The sequence below is a fragment of the Micropterus dolomieu genome, linkage group LG14 (genome assembly GCF_021292245.1).
Source record: "Micropterus dolomieu isolate WLL.071019.BEF.003 ecotype Adirondacks linkage group LG14, ASM2129224v1, whole genome shotgun sequence".
In the NCBI taxonomy this organism is placed as follows: Eukaryota; Metazoa; Chordata; class Actinopteri; order Centrarchiformes; family Centrarchidae; genus Micropterus; species Micropterus dolomieu.
This window is the reverse complement of record NC_060163.1, coordinates 9585945-9612087: the sequence shown is the minus strand read 5'-3', so window position 1 is coordinate 9612087 and position 26143 is coordinate 9585945. Positions and strand designations below refer to the sequence as shown.

Below are 26143 nucleotides of genomic sequence, written 5' to 3'. Positions count from 1 at the left end.
TTTTTAATTTAAATTTGACTAAGTTAAAAACATAAAAGCATCCATTTACCTCTTCAAGACAAATCCACAAGCTCTTCTGTGCAATGTGACTTTTAAAGATATTGTGAGGTAGTTACTCATTGAAAATCTGCACATGTTGAGTCACACAGGGATCCTGTGTACTGGTGTATTCCAGTCTACTGTCCGACAGACACACCCCTCTTTCTTTTTGACCGGGAAAAACGCTCCAGTGACTGAGGCAGAATGTGAGTGGCCATGTTGTGGGATGAGGCGATTCTAGGCAACCAATGGGGAAGCCCCTGGTGTGGGGCCCACGGGCCTCCAGAGAGAGACGGGGAGGGATGGAGGGAGTAAGGTAAATGTAAAGGGTTTACTACAGGTCAGTTTCAGCTATTAACATCTGAAAAGGGATCCAAGCGAATGACGGTGTGCCAAGGAGAGGACTGGAGTGGTGGCAGCACGTTGTAGTGCAGCAAATAACAAGTTACGTACTGCACAGAATATCTGACTTTTACCATGACGACAAAATAATGACAAACAAAACAAGGATGCGGACACACTGCTAATGTTTTATTAGAGTTCATGCACAAGTCAACCAACACAAAGAAATGAGGCAACTCAGGAAAGGAGCAGTCACACAGCACAGCCTCCCTTATCAGCATCTCTTCTCATATCATCTAGAGGCGCACAAGGAAACGTATTGTTCCTCTGAAGAACAGCTCTGAGGTGACTCAGGCAAAGTTTTGGGGACTGATATAAACCAGGCTGATCCTGGGCGGTATCAAACAGGATAGTAACATGTATTCTTTAAACACACATTTGGAGGCTTCTTTTTTTTTTTTCTCTCCCCCCCCCCCGCCCCCCCGAAATCAACTGAGATAAAAGATTTCTGCGTTACAGAACAGCTGACACACACACACACACACACACACACGGTCGAACACTAAAACAAGGAAACGGAAGGAGAAATAGAGGTTTCCCTTTCAAAATGTGCAATGTTGATGATAGTGTCCTAAGTAAGTTAATTATGTCTGTTTTTGTCATGTGCTTGTCAGTCCATAAAACTCTGAGTGAGTGAAACTATTAAAAAAAGAATGTATCCTTCATGAGATAGATGGGCAAACGGGTGTGTTCTCTTCCAGCTATGAATCAGTGGTGGACTGCACTTATAAACTCTGCCCATATCTTTACTGTATGGACACATTCAACAGACAAGAATATCCACATAACCATGACAAATAAGAATCATTAACCAGCAGCAATGTATAAAAAGGAAAATGTGAACTCCATAAACAAAAGCCACAAACACTAAAAACACACACCGTTATGACAATTTCTCATTCTGTCCCTAGACGTAGTTCATTTCCCCGATTTCCTTTCGTACAGTATAATTATTTAAAATACTGATCTGAAGAAAAACAAAGTGCTGAATAAATTATTTCTACACCTCTACTCAAATATTTCACTTCATGAACAGTTCTCATTAATTACATCTGGGTTAAGTGTTAAGTGATTTACAGTACAGGTTGAAAAAGGTAACGCGGCTGTCAAAGTGCGGGCATGTTTTAAGCTTGTTGTGATTGAGTAACATGTTGCGTTTATTATTGTCAAAGGAGCTCAACGTCTCATTTGTAGCAGTGTGTCTGCAGCCAGCTAATTTCTGAAAACAAATGTCACGTTGAAAGGTCAGGGCCTTCTGAGATGTCAGCATAAAGAAATAACGGAGAAATGCATAACGATAATGTGCAAACGGCTTCTTGCACTGTGATATTGAATTCTCATTTTCGTCCCTGGATGTTAAGCTGCGAATTTTGAGGTCAAAAGAATTTTCCTTCCACATCTAGAAGAAAGCACAAATTTGGTCCTCTGAACTCAGTTTCAGAACAGTAAGCATATAACAAAAATCTACTCAATAAAAAAGGAGTTAGAACCTACAGCCAGTGAGTAAAAACTCACCAATGACAACATGTGTCTCTTCAGCAACCAGTACGACCAGCTCTCGCTGTCTGTGTCTGCTGTCTTACGGTTATGACACAAAGAACCTGCATTCTGTTTAAAGAGGATTACATAAATGAGAATAATTAGAGTACTTTTCAGAAGGTGGAATTAATTAACTACCAACTACCTGCAAAAACTCAGACAGCAGCTTTAGACTGATAACATCTCAGCAAAACAATCTCTTGTCACCAACATATCCTCAAACAACTGTAAAAGAACATATTTATTGGTGTGGTGCGCAATTATGCCAATCGCAAAAACTAAAATCCCTTCTTCTTCATCTCTTCATTTAAAGTATGTGTATACTATTCCCTTCTCTTGTGTAGACGCTGACCCCAGTGAGGTACTTTCCTATCGTCAGAGCAGCTAGAATATGAACCGTTTTTGTTTTTTATAAATCTACATTAAATCAACATCTCTTTCATACATATGTAGCTGAAATATACACACGACTAATAAACTTGACATTTGTCATTTACAGATTTACAATTCAACTTAGACTGACTTGCAATGGAACTGATACAGACACCAAAACAATATCCTCGCTCAATGCTTCTGCCTACAACGGCCATTTCCGCATTAACAACCATAATGTTGCTGTTGTGGGTTTTTTTTGTTTTTTTTTACTGAAATGATCAAGTTTGGTGGTGTTAATGCATGCTTTAAGGGCTCGGGTAAGAAACTGATTTCCTACTAATGACGAAGACAGCAGGACGCCTTTTTTATAACACTTCACGTGGTCTTTTTAGGATTAGCTGCAACATGAAGCTCTGCAGTCCACAGCAGGCGGAAGGAGATTCTTCACATGTAAAGAAAAAGGATAAAGCAGGCACAATCTCTGACTCTGCTCACCACGGGGGCGAGATCCATCTGGTGGCCTATCAAATAGGCTATTTGTCTGGGTTTCCCTTTCTTGTCAGAATTTAAAAGAGAACCTGAATAATTCCCTTTTCATAAAGGACAGCATGTACAAATCTCTGTAGTGTAACTGAATAGTGTTGTGATGGATCAGAACGGAGGTGGATGTGTTTTAGTGTCATGTCAGTCTGTCCTCAGGTGATGCTGCTGGGCTGTTTGGGTCTTAGGCTGGGGATCAGAGGTCAGGTCTACATGGCGAGCAAAGTGTCCTCCGGCCTGTCTGGCTTCTTGCGGCTGGGGGTTCCCTGCGCCACACCTGGGTCGCCACTAGGGGGCGACGGTAGGCTGGGGACCATTTCTGCAGCTTTGGCTCTCTCCTCAAGGAACTTGTCGAACTCTGGAAGCATTCAATCAAATGGAGGGAAAGAAACAAAAATATGAGAGGAAGTGTGGTTGAAATGTTGCTGGAAAATGAGAGAAAGGCAGCATTTACATTGCCCTACCTTCACTGGTCACGCCTTCCTCACCTTCATCTCCTTGCTGTTGAAACACAAACACAACGTCACACTTGAGAGTTGACTGTGCAAAACCCAAACCACTGTGAACCACCACAAAACAAAGTACAATTGTGAGCCTGTGAATGTGCCCAAAACCACCAACAACAACACCGCTGCATATGTTTCCACACACTCACTTTTTTTTTTTTAACAAAAAGCCACTTACCCATCATAACCACTCACCCAAAATTGAGAAAACACATTTGGAAAACATCACCCAACAGCTGTTTCCCTAACCAAAACAGCTGAATTTTTTATATATTATATAATTATAACTTAATAATGCAACACAGTCTCGTAAATTCGTGTAAAATGAGCATGAACTCTTGTAATGCTTTATCACTCATTCTGTACCGCTAAAACAAAATAACACATTAAAAAGTTAACTGTTGGAAAAGCTTAGGAGTGTCATAACTTTTGGTTAAGGTTAGGCAACGAAAATTATTTGACCAAAGTTGGGACTCCTTACATAAATGTAGTAACAGTAACTTAAAATCTGACACAGAAGAATAAAGATTATGCCTGGTTGTCAGAGCTGAGCGCAGGCGGATACAGAATGCTAATAGTGTGTCCTCTGGAGGCAGGAAAGCATCATCTCACACTGTCTGCATTCAAAACCTCATGCTCATTTCACAAAATGTTGCCATAATGTCAGTTTGTCCCCACAACACACGGTTAGTAACTTAACGTGAACTAGGATATTAAGATGTGACTGATGAAAAAGTGAGGAAATGTCAGAGAAATGTTACTTTAAAAATGGAATATGGGGATAAAACAGAGTGAAAAAGGGGACAGAGAACTGCAGGCAGAAATAAAAATCATGATGGGCTCACCACATCAGTACACAGCCACTCCTCTATGTCATCCATGACAGAGGACTGACCTCCAACACCCTACGGGATAGCAGCAAGACCGCCAAAGATGGCCGGGGGCACAACAGAAAAAACAAACAAAAAAAACCCGCCCCAAACACACACACACACACACACAAAACTTAAATGAACTTCAAAGTTAACTCAAATGTAACTTAAATAAGTATTCTGTGAGGAAAAAATAAAGAAATAGAGATGCTTGTGCATGGCGTCACACACACAAACACACACGACAATGACAAGGAGTCACGTCAAAATGCAGGAGAATCCACTTTTACATTTAAAGAAACAAAAGACTGAGCATGTCACACAAGTTGATTAATTAAGCTGGGAATTCAATGAAAAGCTGGTGAAGATGAATATTGCAAGAAGCGTCATATTTGACATCACAGCACCCCGCTTCAGCCAAAAACAACAGACAAGACAAAGCCAATGTCATTCTTGTAAGTAAGAAAAAAAAAAAAATCAACAGCAGCCAAGTATGAAGAAATTAAACTTGCTGGAAATTTGTTGAGAGCCACACAGAGCAACAACGAAAATGTTAGAAATGTAGCTCCAAAGTTTAAGCTAATGCTGTTAAAGCTGCAGGCTCAGTTAAAAAATGCAAAAAAACAAAATCTAAATCTTCCAAGACAAGCTTAAACTTGTTTTTCCCAATCTGTTAACTAATTGAGCGATTAGTAGCATGATCCAGCAGCACGAGTGCATTAATACATGAGGAGAATGTCTGCTTCGTCATGGTACAAGCTCACTGAGTGGTATGTATACAAACAAACACTCCATATGTTCTTTGTGTGGTTATGAAAACACTGACTGAAACTGATTGCGAACACTGGACAGCCAAGCCTGTGTCTCTGAGACTCACCGCTCCTGCAGTTGGCTGTAGGACATCCAGAGTGGGAGGAGGGCCGCCACTGGCATTGCCATCTTCTGCTGTAGAGCTGAGAGAACAGGTTGAAATAAGCTTTTTAATAATGCCGCTGGGAACTTGTTTTGGCTAATTTTTGTTAATGGAAAATATCAATAAAAAGGTGGAGTGATTAGTTGATCGACAGAAAATAAACATAGATCCTCTGGTTTCAGTATTTAAAATTACACACACACACACACACACACACACACACACACACACCTCTTGTGTGGTTCAGACAGAGCTCCAGTCCTGGTTTGAGCAAACACATCAAAGTCATCCTGGGAAGGTGGAGGCTTACAGCTAGATAGAGCGCTCAGGGTACTGCTCACACTGTCTGCACCCATGTCTGGAGGGGAAAATACAGTTGATTGTCAAGTAACCGTACAACATAAACCATAAGTACACTGCGTAAACTACAAAGCTACTGGAATTGTGTATATTTTTCACATATTTTCTACAGAGACTTTGTTATTATGTCAGAAATCCTCAGCTAGCAAAGCCACTCATGCTGGTGTGATTCAGCGAAGCCTTTGTTTTTTGTTCAGATGCACAACCAGCTCTAACAGCTATTGCTAATTAGATAGAGAATCCATCCATCTTCATTCGCTTATCCGGGGTCGGGTCGCGGGAAGATACAGAATATGTATTTTAATTATAATTATAGACAATTGCAATACGTTGTATCAGAATAAGAACGTTTTGTTGTCTCAGAGTGAGCACTAATGTCTGAGGGAGGGTGTGCATACCAAGACCAGCCAGGCGGGAGGCCAAAGTGGCTGGGGAGGAGGGCCTTCCCGCTGGGGCAGTGATGGTGTGGGGCAAGCTGGTTGGGGCTGCGTTTGTCATGTTGCTGACCACTGCTGGGGAGCCTGGGCCGAGGTCTATGAGGTTGTCGTCTGTAGCCTCGCTCAGGACCTGGTAAAAAAGATGCACACCGTAGATCTTCTTTCATGTAGAAGCAGAGAGAAGGATTTAGGGTTTCTGGCTTATGGGCAGCAAAACAAATCCTTTGTTTGGAAAGGCAGGACAGAATATAGTTCCTTGACAGTTTCTTTCAAAATTATGAAAGAAAAATTTAAGACAAAAATAAAATTGGGTGGTCTAAATGAAAAAATTTAGGCATGGTGAATAATGAGAAGTACAAACTTGGAAAACGTGTTGGTTAGCTTCAGGAGAGCATGAAAATGTCCGTAACTGAGGATAGCAGGAAATTAAGTAAATTTCTGAAAGACAGTTTCTTAAGGGGGTTGAAAGAATATTGCTCTACACTAGACGCATGTTTAGGTTTTAAAAGTGGCTGACTAGAGACAAACTCACCATAAATTATAAAGAGTTGCCATATGACAATAAAAGTACTGATTATCAATAAAGAAAAAACAATCCCCTTAAGAAGGCAGAAATACAGCAGGGAAGGAGGAGGGAAGATTCAATCTTTGGACTCTGGAGGAGTTAATATATCAAGACCAGTTTGCAAATCCCCAACACTTGATGTAAACACAACATGACAGTGATTCTGGAGATACATTTATTTTAGTGCCATCTTAAGCTTGTGTCACGGTCAGTCTCCCTCCAGGTTAATCATATAATTGGCTGTTGGGGGGGAGGGGGTGCATAGTCAAAACATGCCATATGGGGTGACAGATACTGTTAGGGCCCATATTATTTAGCCATGTTTTAACAATCGCTGTGGGGTGACACTGGTCATTTAGGGAGACAATATTTTCATACTTGCCTGTCTCAGCTAGCCACAGAACAAGAAGAACAGAAAAAACAGAAAGGAAGAGACAGTGAATACCATTAACATGCCTGTGCAGGGACAATGTAATGGCATGATAACTATGGAAGACACACCATGCCTAAATAAAACTGGAAACCCAGTGAAGAGGTAAGAATGTGCCAGAGTATCCCTGACTCACAATTTAAAACAAATAAAAATACAAACTCGTTTAAATCAGTTAATACAGAGATGAGGTGGGGACAACAGGAAACTAACAAAAGGCATGAAGCAAGAAACGCTTCTACTGTGTTAGATAAAAGTAACAATTATGCTGAAACAAGGCTTTCAACGATGCTGTCAGGTCTTTCGGCTGATAAATCCCAACTCTTTTCAAGCACATCAGTATGCAATGACTTTTCTTTGCACTGACTAGTGTATTGTCAAAGTCAAGGTTTCCTCCTAATGGACAGGACTTACAGTATATCACAAAAGTGAGTACACCCGTCACATTTCTAAGCAAATATTTGATTATATCTTTTTATGTGACAACACTGAAGAAATGACACTTGGCTACAATGTAAATTAGTGAGTGTACAGCTTGCATTACAATGTAAATTTGCTGTCCCCTCAAAATAACACACTGCAACAAATTGGTCTGCATGCATGTGGTCCCAGAAGGAAGCCTTTCTAAAGATGATGCACAAGCCTGTTCGCCAACAGTTTGCTGAAGACAAGCAGACTAAGGACATGGATTACTAGAACCATGTCCTGTGGTCTGATGAGACCAAGATAAACTTATTTGGTTCAGATGGTGTCAAGCGTGTGTGGTGGCAACCAGGTGAGGAGTACAAAGACAAGTGTGTCTTGCCTACAGTCAAGCATGGTGGTGGGAGTGTCATGGTCTAGGGCTGCATGAGCGCTGATGGCACTGGGGAGCTACAGTTCATTGAGGGAACCGTGAATGCCAACATGCACTGTGACATACTGAAGCAGAGCATGATTCCCTCCCTTCAGAGACTGGGCCGCAGGGCAGTATTCCAACATGATAACGACCCCAAACACACCTCCAAGACGACCACCGCCTCACTAAAGAAGCTAAGGGTAAAGGTGATGGACTGGCCAAGCATGTCTCCAGACCTAAACTCTAGTGAGCATCTGTGGGGCATCCTCAAACGGAAGGTGGAAGAGCGTAAGGTCTCTAACATCCACCAGCTACGTGATGTCGTCATGGAGGGGTGGAAGAGGACTCCAGTGGCAACCAGCGAAGCTCTGGTGAACTCCATGCCCAAGAGGGTTAAGGCAGTGCTGGAAAATAATGGTGGCCACACAAAATATTGACAATCCAATTTGGACATTTTCATGTAGGGGTGTACTCACTTTTGTTGCCAGCGGTTTGGATATTAATGGCTGTGTGATGTTATTTTGAGGGGACAGCAAATTTACACTGTTATACAAGCTGTACACTGACTACTTGGGTGTTGTCAAAAGATAGATCAAATATTTACAAAAATGTGAGGGGTGTTCACTTTGAGATACTGTACATACAACATACCTGCTCTGACTGTATCTTAGAGAGACAGTGGAAAACAGAATATTCAAAATGAATACCAAAAATGTAAATAAATTATATTTGCATTGAATTTCACAATGAAAAGGAAATGCATTTATGTCTTTGTAGGGTTTCCGTTTAATTAGGCATGTCCATCTGGTAAATCACTAACAGGAAATTGACAGATAACAGCACTTGAAAGACAGTGTAAAGCCTGACTGGCAATGTAACATGCAAGTCCATACTACTGGCACTGAAAGCTGCCGACATCAGAGAATAAGAAAAAAGAAAACATGAGCACATCAGCAGCAATGCAAACGGTGGGCATTTCACCACCTGAGTTACTAACTGCTGACTCACCCCATTGTTGACACTCTGAGCGGAGGACCTCCCAGATCTGAACCTCTCATACCTGAGGCAAAGAACAGAATGAAAAAGCACTCTTAAGTTTACCTAACCAATTCTGTGGAAACCTACAATGATGTCGAGGTAGAGACAAGTTTGTGAATACTTTTTTCCTCCAAGTGAGGAGTTTGCACCTGTGTTTGTCAGTGTGTTCTAACCTTTCATAGCGTAGGAAAATGTTATTGAGGTCATCATTGACATGCAGCAACTCCTCAGTCACAGCCTCATTGGAAACACAGGAGATGAGCTCCACTATCCTCTGCTGCATGGCTCTACAAGTCCTGTTCAGCTCCTAAACACACACATGCACGTAGTACATATACATTCAAACACACATGTGTATGCATCGGTTTCAGTCTCCATTTTCTGTATAGGGTTCATTCACACATACTTCAGAAAGAACACACAGACAGGCAGAAACACACACCCACCCACACTTACTTACCTGAAGTAACTCATAGTCTGAAGCATCCTCCTGTCCTGGGACCATCTCAGTCAACATCTCTGACATCACCTTAGTGTTTCCACGAACAATATCCAACTCGCTACGCAGCCGGCAAATCTAGATGTTACAGGGTTACATTTATGTACAGTTAGTCTATTATTACGCAAATAGCTGTTTTTCAAAATGATCAAATTTGCAGCTGATTGTATTCCTTAGGACAGTGATTCCCACCCAGGGAGTAAATGGAAAGCTCAACTAATAATTCAACTTAGCCAACTCAACTAGAAAATAAAAATCGTGTTTTGATTAATAAAAAAAAATAAAAACTGAATTTCTTTTATGTGTGAAGGAGGAAAATAAACAGCCAAATAGGATTCCAAATTTTATAATGTTGACCATAAGTACATTTACAATAAAGCAGTCGCCCATCAGCAGAGAACTGGCCATATTTGGATGAGACGGTGGAGCTAGTTATATTGCTTAGCTAGGTGCATCTCTAATTTACCTTAACTGTCATATCAACAGGGCTGACAATTTTGTCGAGCAAACAACAGTCTTAAAACTAAATGTACTCACCAGAGAAAGTGAACAGCCAACTCCTAATAAGCTTTTATAACGGCGCTGGTTAAATTTACACACTGCCGTGGGTACGAGTCACTCTCGCCTGATTGACAGGTAACAATTTGTCAATCCAGATAATCCCGCCCTGAAGCATAATCTGTTTTATGGTCTATTTTCCTCTAAATGGGACCATAATTTACTAAATGAACCTCATGTTGTATTGAAGACTTGAGACCATAAATTCATTTTGAAAGTGTTCACGTAATACATCAGGTTAGAAGTAGGGTCATTTTACAATTATTTCTAATGGAACTGGACTTCTTTTTGCAACCAGAAGAGTCTCCCCCAGCTGGCCGTACGATAGAATGCAGTTTGAGGGACTTCCGCATTCGCCTCAGGTTTCTGACCGGAAGCTTCTCGCTTGATACTGTAGACACCTTATTTTTTGTGTATCCTCACGCTAAATTCAGTGTGACCAATTTGATAAATAATGTTGTATGTGGTTCACGTATTGCATAACATGAAGACTTCACAGCCTCTCTTCAGGTAGGCCTCTCAGACTGTAACACTTGTCTTTATAAAGAGAGAAACTGACAGGATAAAGTCACTAAACTACATGTCAGCTTGCACTGGTCTGTTTCAGTGGATTTACCATTAAGGCTTTAATACGTGTGCACTCCAAATGTAGGTGCGGCTAGCTTAATCGCCTTCTCACAGACGAGTGACAGAAACAGACCGTTAATGTTACCATAGTCACCTCAAAAGAAAAATGGTTGTCTCGAGTCGGATGCCAAAGTATGCGAGTGTGCAAGTTTACAGCAGCGCGGAGCAGCTCCCACACAACACAACGTTAGAGATCTGTAAGTTATTATGAGATGTGTAAAAATATTTTTGGTTCATCTTGAAACTAGCGGAACAAATTTGACTGTGCCGGGCCGCCATGGTCTCATTAATTAATCGGAAACACCGAGCTAAAAGTAAGGAATAAACAGTTGAAATACATACAAGTAATGAATAAACCGTTATGTAATGACCAAAGCAACCTTGACAGTGAAATTTCAGTTATTATATATAAAAAAATGATTGCAACAATATCCACTTCTACATAACAGGGTTATATAACACTTTATATATTTTATATAACAGTTTATAATCAATTCATAACAACATATTTGGAATGTGACAGGTGGTGTCAAATGACGGGGTATTTGAGTTCATCTGAAGGTGTTGTGGGGGCTAAGTCTGACAAAAAAAGGTTGAGATTTGGAGCCACCGGCTTAGTGTTTTAACCATTTTCTTTGTTTGTGTGGACAGATGTGTGGCTGATAACGGCATTATGACTTGCATGGCACCAAAGAAGAAACCTTGGAAATGTAGGACTCTGTCCTCTTGTACAGCAACTGCAGGTTGCAGGGTGAGTACACATCTGAACCAACTGTTCAGTTTCAGTGCATTTACAGGAGTAACACCGTACCTGTTCAGGTGTGGGATTGATGGATCCAGATGGATGGATATTAGGGACCTGAGGAGTGGTGTAAGCTGGTGGGAGGGCCTGTGGTGTGGGCTGAGTAGTAGTAGCAGTAGGAGTAGTAGTGCTGTACTTATGTAGGGTGGAGTCGCCCTCTGGAGCAGAAGCTGCCTAGAAATAACAGAGACCGAATGTCACAAATGACCTGGGAAAATAATCTCACTTAGCGTGGTTTTTGCACAGAAACTTTTGTACACATTTGAGCTGCTTAGTATGATGCCTCCTACCCGCTGAGGTGTGTGTATAGGGGACAGGGTCTCCAGTTCTGACATGGGGAACTCAATGCCTTTCCTCTTTAGCTCCTCATAGATCTGGACCACGCCTGTAAGGTCTGGAATGCTCCTGAATGCATCAGCCCATGCCTGGAGAAGGCAGAGTAATAAAAGAGTTAAAAGAAGAGAAAGGGAGAGACTGAAAAAAACAAATGGGTAAAGGGAGGGCTGACACAGCAAACAAAGCAAGGGATGTCAGAACAGTAAAAGAGCCCTGTTCTCTGATCATTTCTGCCTTGAATACATTCAGTCAACAAACCACAAAGCTCTTGTCTTCTCTCTCTCAGCAGTTGGCAGACTGAAAAGAACTAAACTAAAGCTAAACTGGGCCATTACAACAGCTGAAACACATGACACACCTTTAAAAAAACAAGTGCACAAGGACAAGGTCTTTATGCGAAAGTATTCACTCACTTCAAACTGCAAGCCAGTTTGATCTAAAATTGAAATCACCACAATGGTTCTCTCACTTTGGTTGAAGTGTGTCTGAAAACAACATAAGGCCAAACACCAACACTCCAACCGAGGTTGGTAAGAGTTTGGCTAGAATTTATCAACTCAGAATGACTTTGAACTTAAATGCTGTAAGGACTATTAACTGTGCACACAAGCTCACTTTCATCAACTCCAAGGTACACACCTGAGAGATGAGACAGATGGTTAGGAGGTTGTACAACACAACCGCAGCCTGTTGGCCTACTGGGTATTTACGCATCTTACTAAAAGAAATACCAATAAAGAGTACTGTTGGCATTTCCTAACTTCTGCTCTTCAATACATTTTCCCAGTTTTCCCAGCTAACCCTCCTCTCACAAACCTGTTTGTCCAATGACTACACAAACAACCCCACACACACACACACACACACACACACACACAACACACACACACACACACACACAGCTACTGTCTGCCCCGCTCCTGGATCCATGCTGTCACATGGCTTACCTGGTGGAAACAAGAGCAGCCCACATGAGCCTTAGGGATACATGAGCTATGACAGGTAACTAGAGCTGCTTCTGGCTGAAGCCCTTGAGACAGTGTACCTGAGGCTGTGCCTGGGGATGACAGTACTCCCTCTGGACTGCTGCACGGCCACAAATACTATAATTAACGCCTACCTGTACACTTCTCATGAACTGACTCAATCAGAAACATCGGTTTTCTCTCACACTGATGTCCAGCAGTAAAAAAGAAAATGTGGAGACTCAGTGCCTGTCATGGGAATAACCTATTAAGATGTATTATGGGCACTAATTATGCTAACATGAGACACAACACAAGGCAACAATTGTTATCTTACCTGAATCAGGGCGAGTACTTTATCTTGAACGATTGAAGGTGGGTTGTTTTTAGGGGAGATGATTTTAACAAGGACGCCATCAACAAAGTCCCTGCTAGTGACCAAAGCATGAAAACGATGGCCACAGTTCTTCACACACGTCTCAAGGACCTGAAGGACGCAGAGAAGAAAACCCTGTCAGACTGGGCTAATGTCTGACAAACTGTAAATCGAATGTTAACCTAGGCATGTAATATCTAAATGGGCATGATATTGCAAATTCGCTATGGATAATGTAATACAATGGAGTGACCCAAAGTAATTTGCTCTACATGCTATTGCATTATATGAGTGAAAAAAAGCCAGTAACTTAATTTGGCATGCAATTCATCAACTTATTGTGACATTAGGAGAACTAGACTACATTAACAACATTTCTAATTTTGCACCATGTAAATAGAGTGTAGCTGCCCTCACCTTGCCCACTTTTAACTCACCGTTAAAGCCAACATCACCTCCCTATAGTTCCTATTGCCATTCAGCCTCTTCTTCACTGCTCTAATGGCATCCTTTGGCCTGCACATAAGCATAAACACACACGTAAAAGCACACATTAAACACAAAAGGATAGCATAGGGCAGTACATCCACAGCTTTTAAATGGACAGGCAGGTCATCCCAAGCAGAACAAAACAAATTACCAAGAAATTAACAACAGAGGGCTTTAAGGGGCATTTTGATTGCCACTGACATGATTCTTTGATTTTACACACCCTCTGCCTAGGTGTTGTGACTGTTTTACCCTGAGGTAGAAATAATTAATTGCCTTTTGAATTCTTTGACCACTACTGAGATCAAAACAGCGTCACAGCAGTGGGCGTTTGACACGCCTTGCCTTCCCCAGAGAGAAGAAAAAAGTAGAGTCAGACCTCTTTTTACAGAGTGCTGATACACAGTACACTAGGCTAGACCAACCTAAGCCAGTTTACAACACGCTAATCAAACAAGACCTGGACGTCACACACCAGCTTAAACATACAGTACAAGGTTAATGGAGGGATGAGATAAGCAGTGAGGCCTTGCATAAATCCACCTTAAAAACAGCCACAGCTAGGTTTCTCATTGTGAATGGAACAGATGAAGTAAAAAGGGAAAGGACTGACTCTAATAGCATATCTTGCTGTAGCAGAGCATTAAGTAAACAGCACAGGAGCAAGGAAGACAGAATTAAACTAGTGCATATAAGAGAGTTAATCAATAACAGATGGTGGATATTGATTCATTTCGGTACTCACCCATCCTCTGTTTCATTGATGATGTCACATATCTCCATGTTGAGAGCCCAGTCTTCACTTTGCAGAGAGCCATCAGTGGCTCTCTCTGGAAGACACAAGCAGTTAGTGAAGAACATAACCTACAAAGACGTCTCAGTAAAACACCAATTGTATAGCGATGGCTGGTGGCTAGCTAACTGTTAGCCAACTTAGCTACTGGTCACCTTTTAAGATACAAGTAACTGTATTCGTTAGTGTTTTTAACGCTGGCCTAAAAACTGACAATGACAGAAAACAGAGATTTAGTTTGTTAACGGTTTTTCTAGCACAGTGACAGCAGATGTGACCGTTACTACTAGATAGCTAGGCGGCTAACTTGGCTTTCCAGCTGTACAGAACTCACTCAGGGACGTTAGCATGCTAGAGGCAACAAGCCCGTAAATGACTATCGCGCAACATACACACATTTCCACGACACATATATCTTTCTTCACGCGATGTAGCTTCCTAAACATCTGGTTACATACCAATGCAATGCCCCACTGGGGTACTGTACGGATTTCCCAAAAGGAACTCCATCTTGCTCGACCACAAACAAGTCAGTCCATGGGAGGAAAATGATGATACATGAGGAAACGTCCACAAAGTCCCGCCCACACTGCAACGGAATTGGCCAAGAAATCCCAACCTTTACTGTGATTGGATAGCTGGAACACCCATCATGACAGCTGGGCGATTGTAAATAAAAGGCACCAAAGGTTGCATCAATAAAACTCAAATAGCTGTTTTATGACTGTTGTGCACTCATTCTGATAAGAGATGCCGGTCCGGCGCCGCAGACACAGAATTTGCACATATGGTGATTAATCATGCCAGATGGCGCAAAAACATTTATTTCCATGTTTGGCTTTTAATTCACAATAAACTTTGCTGACATACAGTATTTTGCTTACAATAGTTGGTAAGGGCACAGACAAACATGAGTCAGATAATACTACTCTTTTAGTTGCTTTGATTCATTTCATCTGGAAACACAACAAAACCTTCAGCTTTGTATGTGAAAATACTGCTGGTCGAGGATGCAGTCCACTTTTCCGGTAAAATTCAACTTTTTGTAAAAGCAAAACTGCAGCGGAGATCATATGGAGGAATGGGCTTTTTTGTGTACACCTCATTACCACAATGAAAATGCTAAAACAAAACAGCAGGAATGATGACACTTAATTACAGATTTTTCACCTGTTTATATTTTTATATGCAGTGTACCCTTATCAAACAGTAAACGCAGCGCAGCAGGTATGGATAGTGTGCGGTTAGGATAACATATGTGCTTTGCAGTCTTCAAATGTAGCACCCAGAGAAAGCAGACATGGAAGTCACATTCCACTGCCAAACAAAACAAACATCATTAGTCACCATTCTCCTGAAACCATACGCAGTGTCCAAAATGTCATAGGCGACTGAGAACAGACTGGAAACTCTGTAAAGGGCATCAGGCTTGGCAGCTGTCACATATAAACACTGCAAAAACAAAAACAATGTTTACTGCAGTGAGATGACACCATAACAAATCCCAGACAGAGTAGTTGACACTGCTAAATAGAACAAGCAGAATGTGTTATGTTTGTCTGCATGGGTGTAGAAGCATAGATGAACTAAGTTGCTTGGGGTGTTGCTATGTACTCATTTTGAGTTTTATTTATTTAGTTTGAGCTTATGCTTCTCAGTCCTGCATAAGTTTGCGTTTGACAGTTGAACTCTCAGTTGACAGGTGAACAAAAAGAGCTCCGGCAGCAGTTCGTGCCCTGAGCTCATACAGGTCGTAGTCATGGGCCCACTCCACATTTCCCCAGCTCCGAATCTGTGCAAGAGAAAAAGCATAAACAACAGAGTAGCATGTCAATATTTGTGTTTCTCAAATGTAGAAGATAAATCACTTTTATTGGCCAGGTATGTGTACACATGCGAGGAATCTGACTCAGGTCTTAAGTTGCTGTCGATGAACGTACATAATAGCATAAACAAACAAACAAACAAACAAACAAACAGGACAACAAGTTCAACAAAAACAAACAATGTACAGACACGCACAAACATAAATAAAAACAACATCTTTTGTAGACAAGACAATAGCCTAACGGAGCAGAGTGCAAAGGATGCTGGAATACATCCTTGTTAAACTGAAGGCATTACAGGCAGCAGCGCAAGATCGCAAAATCATTTTTATTAACAAAGACATTTGTAGAAGTTCTGTAAACAAGTAAAGCCTGGACTCAGAAGAGCAAAGTCAGCCTTGTGTACTAGCAGGTTAGGTTTCATGGAAAATATGATGAAAACAGAAGAGGGCGCTGTTCTTCCAGAGTAAATGAAGCAAACATTTTGAGTGTCTGGAAATTACAGAAGGTGAAAGCAAAAACAAAACCAAACAGCTTCAACCGCTCTGACTGACTGAAGAAGCAAAGATGCCCGTAGAAAGAGAAGTACCAGGATTTCTGGGAAATGTGGTCATGAGAAACTGTAGCACAATGACATTGTCAGAAGATAGAGTCCGCTCAGCATCTTAACCAGGGTCTCATTTGCTTATGGTTATAATGGGAAACAAATATGCTAAACAATACTAACTAGAAGAGTTAATGGGAAAACCAACTCTCCTACCTGGTATTCCTCCTCCAGTCTGGAGAGCAGCACAGCCTGTTCCACACTCAGATGTCTGTCAATCATTCCCAGCGATAACACAACAGACTTCAGCTGGGTGATCACATACTCAAGCCCTGCACAGGAAAAAAGCACATTACTGTATAGCTCTGCCCTACTACTATTACAGCTTATTACACATACCTACAATTCACAGTTACCACAGAACCAAAATAAAAACCATTCTATTCTTCATGTACAGTGATGCTTGAAAGTTTGTAAACCCTTTAAATTTTTTTATTTTTCTGCACAAATATAACCTAAAACATACTCAGATTTTCACACAAGTCAGACAAAGTAGATAAGGAGAAGCCAATTACACAAATGTGACAAACTTATTGTACTTTTTCATTTTTTCATAGCAGAAAATGGTCCAATATTGAAAATCTGTGAGTGGCCAAAGTATATGAACCTTTGCTTTCAGGATCACAGAAAAATAGTTAATAGTCAAAACTCAATCCACAGTTAAATAGACTACAAATGGATGAAATTGAAGACCACTGCTACACTCCATGGGAGTGGTCGACCAATGAGTTCACAAAGGAACCTAAGGTTAATTCTAGGCCTCTCTCGCATAGCTAATGTCAATGTTCTTGAATCCACCTTCAGGAGAACACTGAACAACAATGGTGCGCAAATCAGAGAATTTTGAAGAGATCTGCAATATTGGATCATTTTCCTCAATGAATAAATGACCAAGTACAATACTGTTGTTTAATTGGGTCCTCCTGATCTACTTTGTGTGAAAATCTGAGTATATTTTCAGTCGTATTTATGTTGAAGTAAATTCTAAAGGGTTCACAAAAATTCAAGCATCACTGTATCCTAATATTTAGTACAAGTACACATAAACCAAATAAAGGCCTGTTTCGAAAGAGCACGTAATTATTTGAAGTGCTGATCTTGGATCTGTTTGGAGATGTTTTACCTATCAGGGACCAGAAGTTGTAAGAATTCAGGTGTTGCCGGAACGTGTCTTTGGTTGCCTCTGGGATCTCAGGACCCAAAATACTTGAAGAGGAGCCAATAGTGACATTATATCTGCAATTGAGTTGTGGGAGAGAAAGAAGGAGATTAATACAGTAGCTTCATTCACAAGGGCTGTATCGTTATTTGGGGGGACTTCAATTTCAGCCAGTGTGCCTTGACTATGACAAAAGCTAATGCTGCAGTTACCTGTTTTCAATCCAGTGAAGGACTGGGTCCCACTCATACTTTTGAAGCTCAACCAAATCATGGGGCTCATCTACTCTGTAACTACACAAAACACAAACACCATTAACATTTCAAGGCATAACTGCAGCTATGTTGATCTCTGTCTTCTACTGCCATTAAATGCATTGATGTGTAGACAATGGTTATATTGACCTTTAAAACCTATTAAGGGAGTATTGTTAGAAGTTAGCTCTGGCTATATACGGATGTAAAGAACACTGAATAAGTTATTGTTGGTATTCATAGCAACAATGATACCAGTAAAAAAACTGATTACTTTAATAAAAGGCTAAAGTGAATAGTAATAAGTATTATACCAGACAGTATCAGTCTCGAGGAACTTCAGGGCAGCATTTATCATTTGGTCCTTATTACGTTCGGTGGGATTGTCCAGAGCTGTGTTGCACAGTGTAGTCTGCAGAAAGAGTATTCCAACATTACTATTTCAGTTTTTGGTTAAAACATTCTTAGTGAGTGTTGTGAAAAAGCTATGACTGCCATCATCTTGTTTTCTAAAAATCAGTTAGTTCTGGAGAAAACCCCCCAGGATCTGGGTTGCAGCTACACATGGCATATCCTATGTTTCTTTCAGTCTCACACACGCAAACAATAAATCAGACAGTCGAGTTCTTTTGGGAAACCATGACCCAGATTTAACATCCCAAACTCTCACCACCTTCCCACACAACAAACAGTCAAGTTGTCATATCAATTAGCATATACTAATATATAAATAGCACTGGGAGAGCTCCAAATGTATACTGTATGCAATTGAAAACTTATCAATATAGCATTTTTAAATATTAACCAACCCTAAATTAGGTCTGACCCCAAGGATTACAAACTTTAAACCCTCTCCACTTCCCGGTCCAAGGTCATACCAGGTGCATCGTGTAGAACTTGAGTGTGTCCCTTTGAACATCCCACTCGGTTGCCACGGCGATGGCGAGGGTTTCATTTGGCACTGTGAACAGCTTCCCTCCAGGAGTTTTCAATTTTCTTTTGTCTAGGTTTATCTCATATAAACCACCTACATGAAAATGTAGAATTTTTTGGAATCATTCATTAAGTAGAAGAATAACACAGATACAGAGAGGGAACATCCAGTTACAAAACAAACAACTAGTTGTCTCTATATCAAAAACATTAAATGTGCACTTATTACCAAACTAAGAAAGCTAAGAGACACACTTCCATATCGGGGAGACCTGTTTCCCCTTCCAAATTAACTTAAGTGTCCTCAATAACAAAACTGCCATACTCGACCAAGAGCGACATTTGACACTTACCTTCACCTTGGGATATACTGACATCTTGATAAAATCTTCTTCTTCCTGGAAACAGCAGAAAACATCACATCAGTCCACTCTCGCACAATGTAACAATACAAATGCATTACTACACTGATAATCTCACCTGCTGTGGCTGTGGAGTATTTCAAAGCAAACCGAAAGGGCTGGCTTCTTGGGCACTCTTTACCGAGTAAAAGGGTATTTCTAAACTGACCCTGAAGTCTAAAAAGGCTTCTAAACATAGTGGCAGTTATATGAAGATGTAACGTTAATGTTTTTAAGAAAAGCTAGCTGAAAGGCTAGCAATATGTTTCTGCTAGCCTAATGTTACCTGTTTCTGACCGCAAGTCGTTATTTAATTAGATACAACATTGTTATACGAGTGTGTGTTTTTCGAATTAGCATTAATGATCGTTTATACTGTACTGGCTAAGTGTATAAAGTCGCTATTTCTCTATTTACTGCCGCACATTTCTTCCCCAGCTTTCAGTTCAAAAACACGCGTGACCTTCTGTGCTTGACACATAGCGTTGCTAATACTTTTAATAGGTGGGATATGTAGTTTTATAAGTGATTCTACGCACCTATACACAACAGAAACAAACTACATCGAAATGTTCCCATAAAGCCTTCCGCAATTGGAACCAATGAGCGTTGAAGATCTTAGCCAGGTGAATTTAGTTGGCCAATGAGAGCAGATTCTGCTGCCTACGGGGCCGCGTCGAAGTCCACTTACTTTTCTGGGGGCTTGGATCCCGGTAAACTAAACTGTGGAGGTGTCGGGGGGGGTTGAGTGTTGGTGGAACTCTTCAGTACTCCTCATCCTCTCCGTAGACGCTGACAGAGTCCATCGCCCAGACGGCAGTTGCCCGCGGTCGGTGCCCAGCCAGCGAAGCGGGAGCCATGCCTGTCCCCGCTGGATACCTCAGCGACTCCCCCGCTGCGGCCTTCATATCCTCGGCCTCGCTTATCCCGCCGCCACCGATAAACACACAGCAGCCCGGTGTTGTCACCTCGCTGCTGTACAGCGGCTCCAAGTTTAGGGGCCACCAGAAGAGCAAAGGGAACTCCTACGACGTGGAAGTAGTTTTGCAGGTGGGGCTGTGAAGCGGATAGTTTACTATTCAGGCGAGCTGTTAGGGGCATTTGGTGAACTGTCAAACGGGCGGTGTGATGATTGACAGCTGGAAAATCAATGAGCCCTGGCCTGTGGTTGAGTAACTCGCCTAGCTAGCTGAGGGTGTAGCAATGCCAGCGACTGGTTACTAGCAAGCAACCCTATTCAACTAAAAAGAGACATTATTTAATGTTATTACAAAAAATACAACTTCTATAGAGGTTTAATCATGTTTTACTTCCGTATTTGTAGGAAGACTTACAAACCTGCACGTTTATGGCTGTTTTGTTTGAGAGGATATTAACGTTAAATGTTGTGCATTCAGTTCATAAATCTCAACATTCCCACTTACTGCCATTTGAATATGAAGTAAATCTCAACACCCTCTGTTTATTTTTAAGCATGTCACCATGGAGGATTCCTACTTGTGTGGCTACCTGAAGATAAAAGGACTGACTGAGGTGAGAGGAGTAATTCTCTTTATTAAGCCACAAACAGAAGTAATTTAAACCGGTCTGGCCACCGCTCATTGTGTTTGATTTAAAGCGAGGTCTGCCAACTACTTATTGTGTGTATGTGTCCTTTTTAAGAAACCGGTACAGTCCAGAGACAGGCTTTCCCATTCTAGACTTTACTGGCACATTGGCCAGAATGAGCAAAATATGTTATGGAAAGTCATTGTCCAGATCCAGATCAGTCACACTGAGTCAAGTGTCACAGAAGTAAATCTGTGAGAAATATTGATTTTTAAATGTATTCTTACTGTATACTACAATTTACAGTATCATAAAAATGTACAATACGACTACAGTGATTGAAAATAAACAATGAATATCAGCATGTGTAACTCACTTCTTACCCTGTAATTTGTTATGGAATGAAAACATTGAACTGACAGACTTATCGTCAGCATTTTCTGTGCCGTTCTTTCACTTACTTACAAAGAGAAGAAAAGACAAAGCAGTATCAGGTTGGCTGCAGCAGAGCAAACAAAACATCACTATTTTTCTGTTTCATTCATTCCCGCAGGAATACCCAACTCTGACCACGTTCTTCGCTGGAGAGATCATCAGCAGGAAGCGGCCTTTTCTCACCCGGAAATGGGATGCAGACGAGGATGTGGATCGTAAGCACTGGGTAAGCTTGTTCATTCATAATCTACACAAGTGCTCCACAGCTGGCTGGTTTACAGAGACATAATCCTTTTTGCTTGTTGTGTCAAGGGCAAGTTCCAAGCCTTCTACCAGTATGCAAAGACATTCAACTCAGATGATTTTGACTATGAGGATCTGAAGAACTCTGACTATATTTTCATGAGGTGGAAGGTAAGGTACCACCTTAATTGAGCCTGACCATATGTCGTTGTAAGTCCCCTCTAAACTGCAGCTGCTTCTATTTCTGTCCCCTCAGGAGCAGTTTCTGGTCCCTGACCACACAATCAAAGACATCAGCGGCGCTTCCTTTGCTGGATTCTACTACATCTGCTTCCAGAAATCCACAGCAACGATCGAGGGCTACTACTACCACAGGAGCTCTGAATGGTAATGCTTCACAACATTAGTTACTGTGAGGAGAAGTTGAATAAAGTTGGCTCAAATACCAGACCAGCTAGAAAAAAACTGGGTGGGGATAATCATCATCAGGCAAAATTTCCAGCTTTCTGCAGCTTATGTCAAGGTGCCCTTAAATCTTAATTTCTCCATGGAGCTGCACAGATGATTAGTAGATGGATGTGGCCGCTCCAGATTAGACTGCATGCAGCCTTATATGGATGAAGTAGAGCAATCTAACCCACAGTTTGTTACATTTGACTTATGTTGTCATACCGCCTGGTTATAAGCAAGCTGAGACCTGCTTGTACTCCATCTGTGTTTTAATTTTTTTGGACATTCTTTAGCATTTCTTTCAAATCCCTCTACAAATAATGGTTTTGTTTCCCCCTCCAATCGCAGAATAGCTCTACTTTATGCCATTTGTGGAAAATGATCATCCTATGAATATGACACACTCACTATTACTTTGGCATTTAGCATTAGCACAGAAACAGTATCAAATGCAATGTGAATGTTGTTCACTTATAAGTATCTTGTTTACTTACATTTATTCATTTAGCGCTTTACTTACATTTTATTCATTTATCCAAAGCAACTTACAATTGGTAATTATGTCAGAGGTCTGGAGCAACTACGGGTTAAGTATCTTGCTCTGGGACACGTTGATAGATGTATCGCAGTGGGGGATTGAACCTGGGTCTCTCACACCAAAGGCAGGCATCTTATCCACTGAACCAGCTCGTTGCTGCCTTTTACCACATCTGTTGTGAAGCCTGCAAACGACTCCCTCCTTGATTCATTTTGTTCATTAAGTATAATTACAGTGTTTCCCACAGGAATTTAAGAGACTGGTGGGTGGGCTTCGGACCCTCTCGTCGGGGTTCTGGGGGCATGCCCCTGCCCCGAAAGAAAACTTTGTACATTTTAAAGAGGTGGTTATTATGCTCATTTTCAGGTTCAAAATCCTATTTAGGGGTTGGACCAGAACAAGTTTACATGGTTTAATTTTCAAAAAACACCATAATTCTTTTCATACAGCACATTGCTGCAGCTCCTCTTTTCACCCTGTGTTGAAGGCTTCGTTTTAGCTTTGGAGTGATACATCTTGTCTCTACACAATCTTTGTTGGGAGTTGCTAGTTCAGGACTACTAGCCAATCAGAAGCAGAGGAGGGCGGGTCAGTGAGAAGCAAACATGGCTAAGGTTCAGCTGTCCATGTTGCCGACCAGCTTAGCAACATAGACTGGAGCAAGAGTTTCAGAGTGGTGAGTCATTAATCTGTAACAAAAGTATCTTTCATCCATAAAGTTTTAACTGAGCTCTGTCTCTACATCACAGTAACAACTTTATGTCCACTGGGTAGCTAGTGTTCGGAAGGGAGAGGAGAGTTGTGTGCTGCAGCTCACACCGGTGTTTTTGAAGGTGTGTTGGAGTAGCCGCTTGGCAAGCGTTATTTGAGGCGCATTTAGCTGAAAAGCTAAATGCGTCTCAAATAACGCGAGTAGAGTTTTCTGTGGGAGATGGGAACTCCCTTTGGGCTGGACTTTGGGCTTTTTCACTTTGCAAACCTATTACATGCACAGAAAAGGTATATAACTCAATAAAGGAGAGGGAAAAAGCATAATACCAACTCTTTAAAGTTAAATGCATAAATTTGGTGCAAAAGTAAGAGGCTATCTATGAAGAACTTTGTACGCTTCTAAACAATGTTGTGCTCTAATAAAAAACCCTAAATCAAAGAATAGAAAATAGAATGAGTAATTTCCCTAACATTTTCTTGTTGTTTTTTTTTAAACTTTTATTGGACACGTAACATTTTATACTTTCTAGTTTTTTTAACAATGAAAACTAGTATATAAGGAGATAATGACTGAATGTAAAAACATTTAATTGCTTTTGCTGAAAAAATTCAGGCAATAAATAGTTACAAAAAAGGATCTGTCTTTAAACTAAAAAAAACACTTAAAATTATCTGAAAATGCATTTGAAAACAGGTGTATTTTAGCCCTTAAAAGGTTGAGATGCTTGGTTTTCACAGGATAGTGACGTCATTCAGCCTAAAAGCCTTCATGAATAAGCAAACATGCCTATACACCATGTACATCCTTTTTCAGATTAACAATTCATAACATAGGCAACTTGTGATTGGTGAGTTTATGACAAGGTTGTCCTGTTCACCCTTATTTTTTTCTAACATTAGCCACATACTACTAACACAGATACATTGTGTGACATATGCCGTGTTATTACACTGCAGGTACCAGTCTCTAAACCTCACGCACGTTCCCGAGCACAGTGCAGCCATCTACGAGTTCCGGTGACATTGGCTGGCATCGTGGATCTCTTTTTTTGTTATGGAAAGAGACTACAGGCAAAGCAGAGGTCTACGGATGCTACCGAGGAGGAAAAGGAGAATGACTGGGGATGAGGATTTGGGCTTTGGAGAAGTGCAAACTCTTACAAGCTCCCAATAAATGGAGGGATAGCTGATGGACCAGTGGATGGGATATTGGACACATGAATGTAGGAAAGGATAAGATGAGAAGAAACTGCAGCTCTGCTCCCGGGCTGGAATTTGTAAAGTTAGAACGAGCAGCAGAGACTGGGCATTGCTCATATAGTGTATCCCTTTGTTCATTTGTTTTAATGTCTGTTTTTAAAAACAATTGGCACGGTATCAGTCACTTTATAAGCTGAGTTGGGAATTCCCCTTCTTGTTTTGCAATTAGAATCGTTTCCAGCTTTCATCCAGCCGATGCGGAGTAAGCAACATAAACACATTTGCCTGCTGTTCAGACAAGGATTCCTCATGAGGCGTCTGCTCTTACGAACACAATCTCTAAAGAAGTGAATCACCAAGTCTGTGTGGAAGTAAAGCAAGAGAGAAATTTGGGTTCATGATTGATTGATTGATTGATTGATTTGATTGGCACAAGCTTTAATCAGCCCATAAGCTAGAATGACAGTATTTGTTTTGTTTTTTAAGCTAAGCTGGTTCTTTGTTTGCCTGCTTAAGAAGATATTTTGTTATTTTACTCTAAATGATGGACACAGAGTGGCACTTTTAAAGGCTGCAATGTGGGTGACATACAACGAGCTTTTCCCCTGTGTTCATACGATTGCTTGGGAGATTATCACATGTGATTGCTGTGGATTGTGTTCTATTGATTTACATTTGCACAAAGATGGACTATGTTACTAATGCTTACAGTCAGGATTTTACCCTCACATGCCCCAGTACACAAGCATCAAGGTGACAGGTCAAGCTTTTAGGCTAGTTTTTAAGAGTCTGACTGTTTGTGTGGAGGGGGTGTTTAGAGCCAAAACAATTAAATTAAGTATTCAAAAAGAGAGTATTTTTACCCTGCACTCTGCATTAAACAAATAGCTTTTTACTCCCTCGTGTCATTTTAACAGCAGAACCCCACTACCCCTACATATGTCTCCTAGACTATGCAACACTTTCAACATCGCACTTGGTGCATAAAACCTTCAGTTTTCAGAGACAAAATTTTATTCTATCCTCAAAGTATATAGAAAAAAAGAGTATATCTTCATTAAAGGAAATATTTTTGTCAAATTGTCTATGAAAACACCCCTTAATCATGTTCCCTTTCCATGTGATGGTGCCATCTTTCTAAAGCTTATCAGAGTTGTATTATAACAGTGTTTGAATTTGACTGGTGTTATGACTGTATGGATAAGAATGGATTATGGATTTTAAAAAACCATATCAAAACATCCCTGACTGTGTCTTGCTTGTTTGAGCACTATACCACATTATGTTTGTATTTTTTATTTTCCTACCACAACTAACATTAATTATAAAGTTACTTACTCGTTTTAAAGACTAAATCCAACTTTTAACTGTATTCAGTTAAATTGAAATTAAAAGTATTTGTCAACGCTGACATTTTTTTCCTCAAACAATAAACTTTGATAGTGTGCTGCATGCTATACATGGAGTTATAAGGCTGCTCCTGGCTGAACTTTTTGTTGAACTGTCACTTTTTACCCTGCACTGCCCTCTGGTGTGTTAAAA

General features: G+C 40.8%; 3 protein-coding genes across 4 annotated transcripts; 1 reads left to right on the top strand and 2 right to left on the bottom strand.

Moving 5' to 3' along the window:
- Nucleotides 1–549: 549 nt before the first annotated feature.
- tom1l2 (target of myb1 like 2 membrane trafficking protein) lies at nucleotides 550–14902 on the bottom strand. 2 transcript variants are annotated; one of them, XM_046068032.1, is made up of 15 exons: nucleotides 14758–14902; nucleotides 14252–14336; nucleotides 13455–13533; nucleotides 12979–13128; nucleotides 11631–11765; nucleotides 11350–11514; nucleotides 9315–9431; nucleotides 9028–9161; nucleotides 8825–8876; nucleotides 5945–6113; nucleotides 5418–5544; nucleotides 5151–5226; nucleotides 4247–4306; nucleotides 3360–3396; nucleotides 550–3253 (listed from the first exon to the last, which is right to left on the bottom strand). In XM_046068032.1, exons 1-15 carry the CDS (start codon nucleotides 14807–14809, stop codon nucleotides 3105–3107), a joined length of 1587 nt encoding a protein of 528 aa, XP_045923988.1. In that variant the 5' UTR covers nucleotides 14810–14902; the 3' UTR covers nucleotides 550–3104. The 2 variants fall into 2 exon arrangements, with proteins under 2 accessions (XP_045923988.1, XP_045923990.1); XM_046068034.1 differs by lacking the exon at nucleotides 4247–4306.
- A 218-nt stretch (nucleotides 14903–15120) lies between these two features.
- On the bottom strand, nucleotides 15121–19950 carry atpaf2 (ATP synthase mitochondrial F1 complex assembly factor 2). The gene is made up of 8 exons (XM_046068035.1): nucleotides 19556–19950; nucleotides 19429–19473; nucleotides 19021–19169; nucleotides 18457–18554; nucleotides 18101–18181; nucleotides 17853–17965; nucleotides 16886–17001; nucleotides 15121–16091 (listed from the first exon to the last, which is right to left on the bottom strand). Exons 1-8 carry the CDS (start codon nucleotides 19671–19673, stop codon nucleotides 15954–15956), a joined length of 858 nt encoding a protein of 285 aa, XP_045923991.1. The 5' UTR covers nucleotides 19674–19950; the 3' UTR covers nucleotides 15121–15953.
- A 176-nt stretch (nucleotides 19951–20126) lies between these two features.
- On the top strand, nucleotides 20127–25842 carry LOC123982496 (glucose-induced degradation protein 4 homolog). Its single transcript, XM_046068036.1, has 6 exons — nucleotides 20127–20526; nucleotides 20950–21009; nucleotides 21578–21685; nucleotides 21772–21873; nucleotides 21959–22089; nucleotides 24359–25842. Exons 1-6 carry the CDS (start codon nucleotides 20335–20337, stop codon nucleotides 24420–24422), a joined length of 657 nt encoding a protein of 218 aa, XP_045923992.1. The 5' UTR covers nucleotides 20127–20334; the 3' UTR covers nucleotides 24423–25842.
- Nucleotides 25843–26143: the final 301 nt, after the last annotated feature.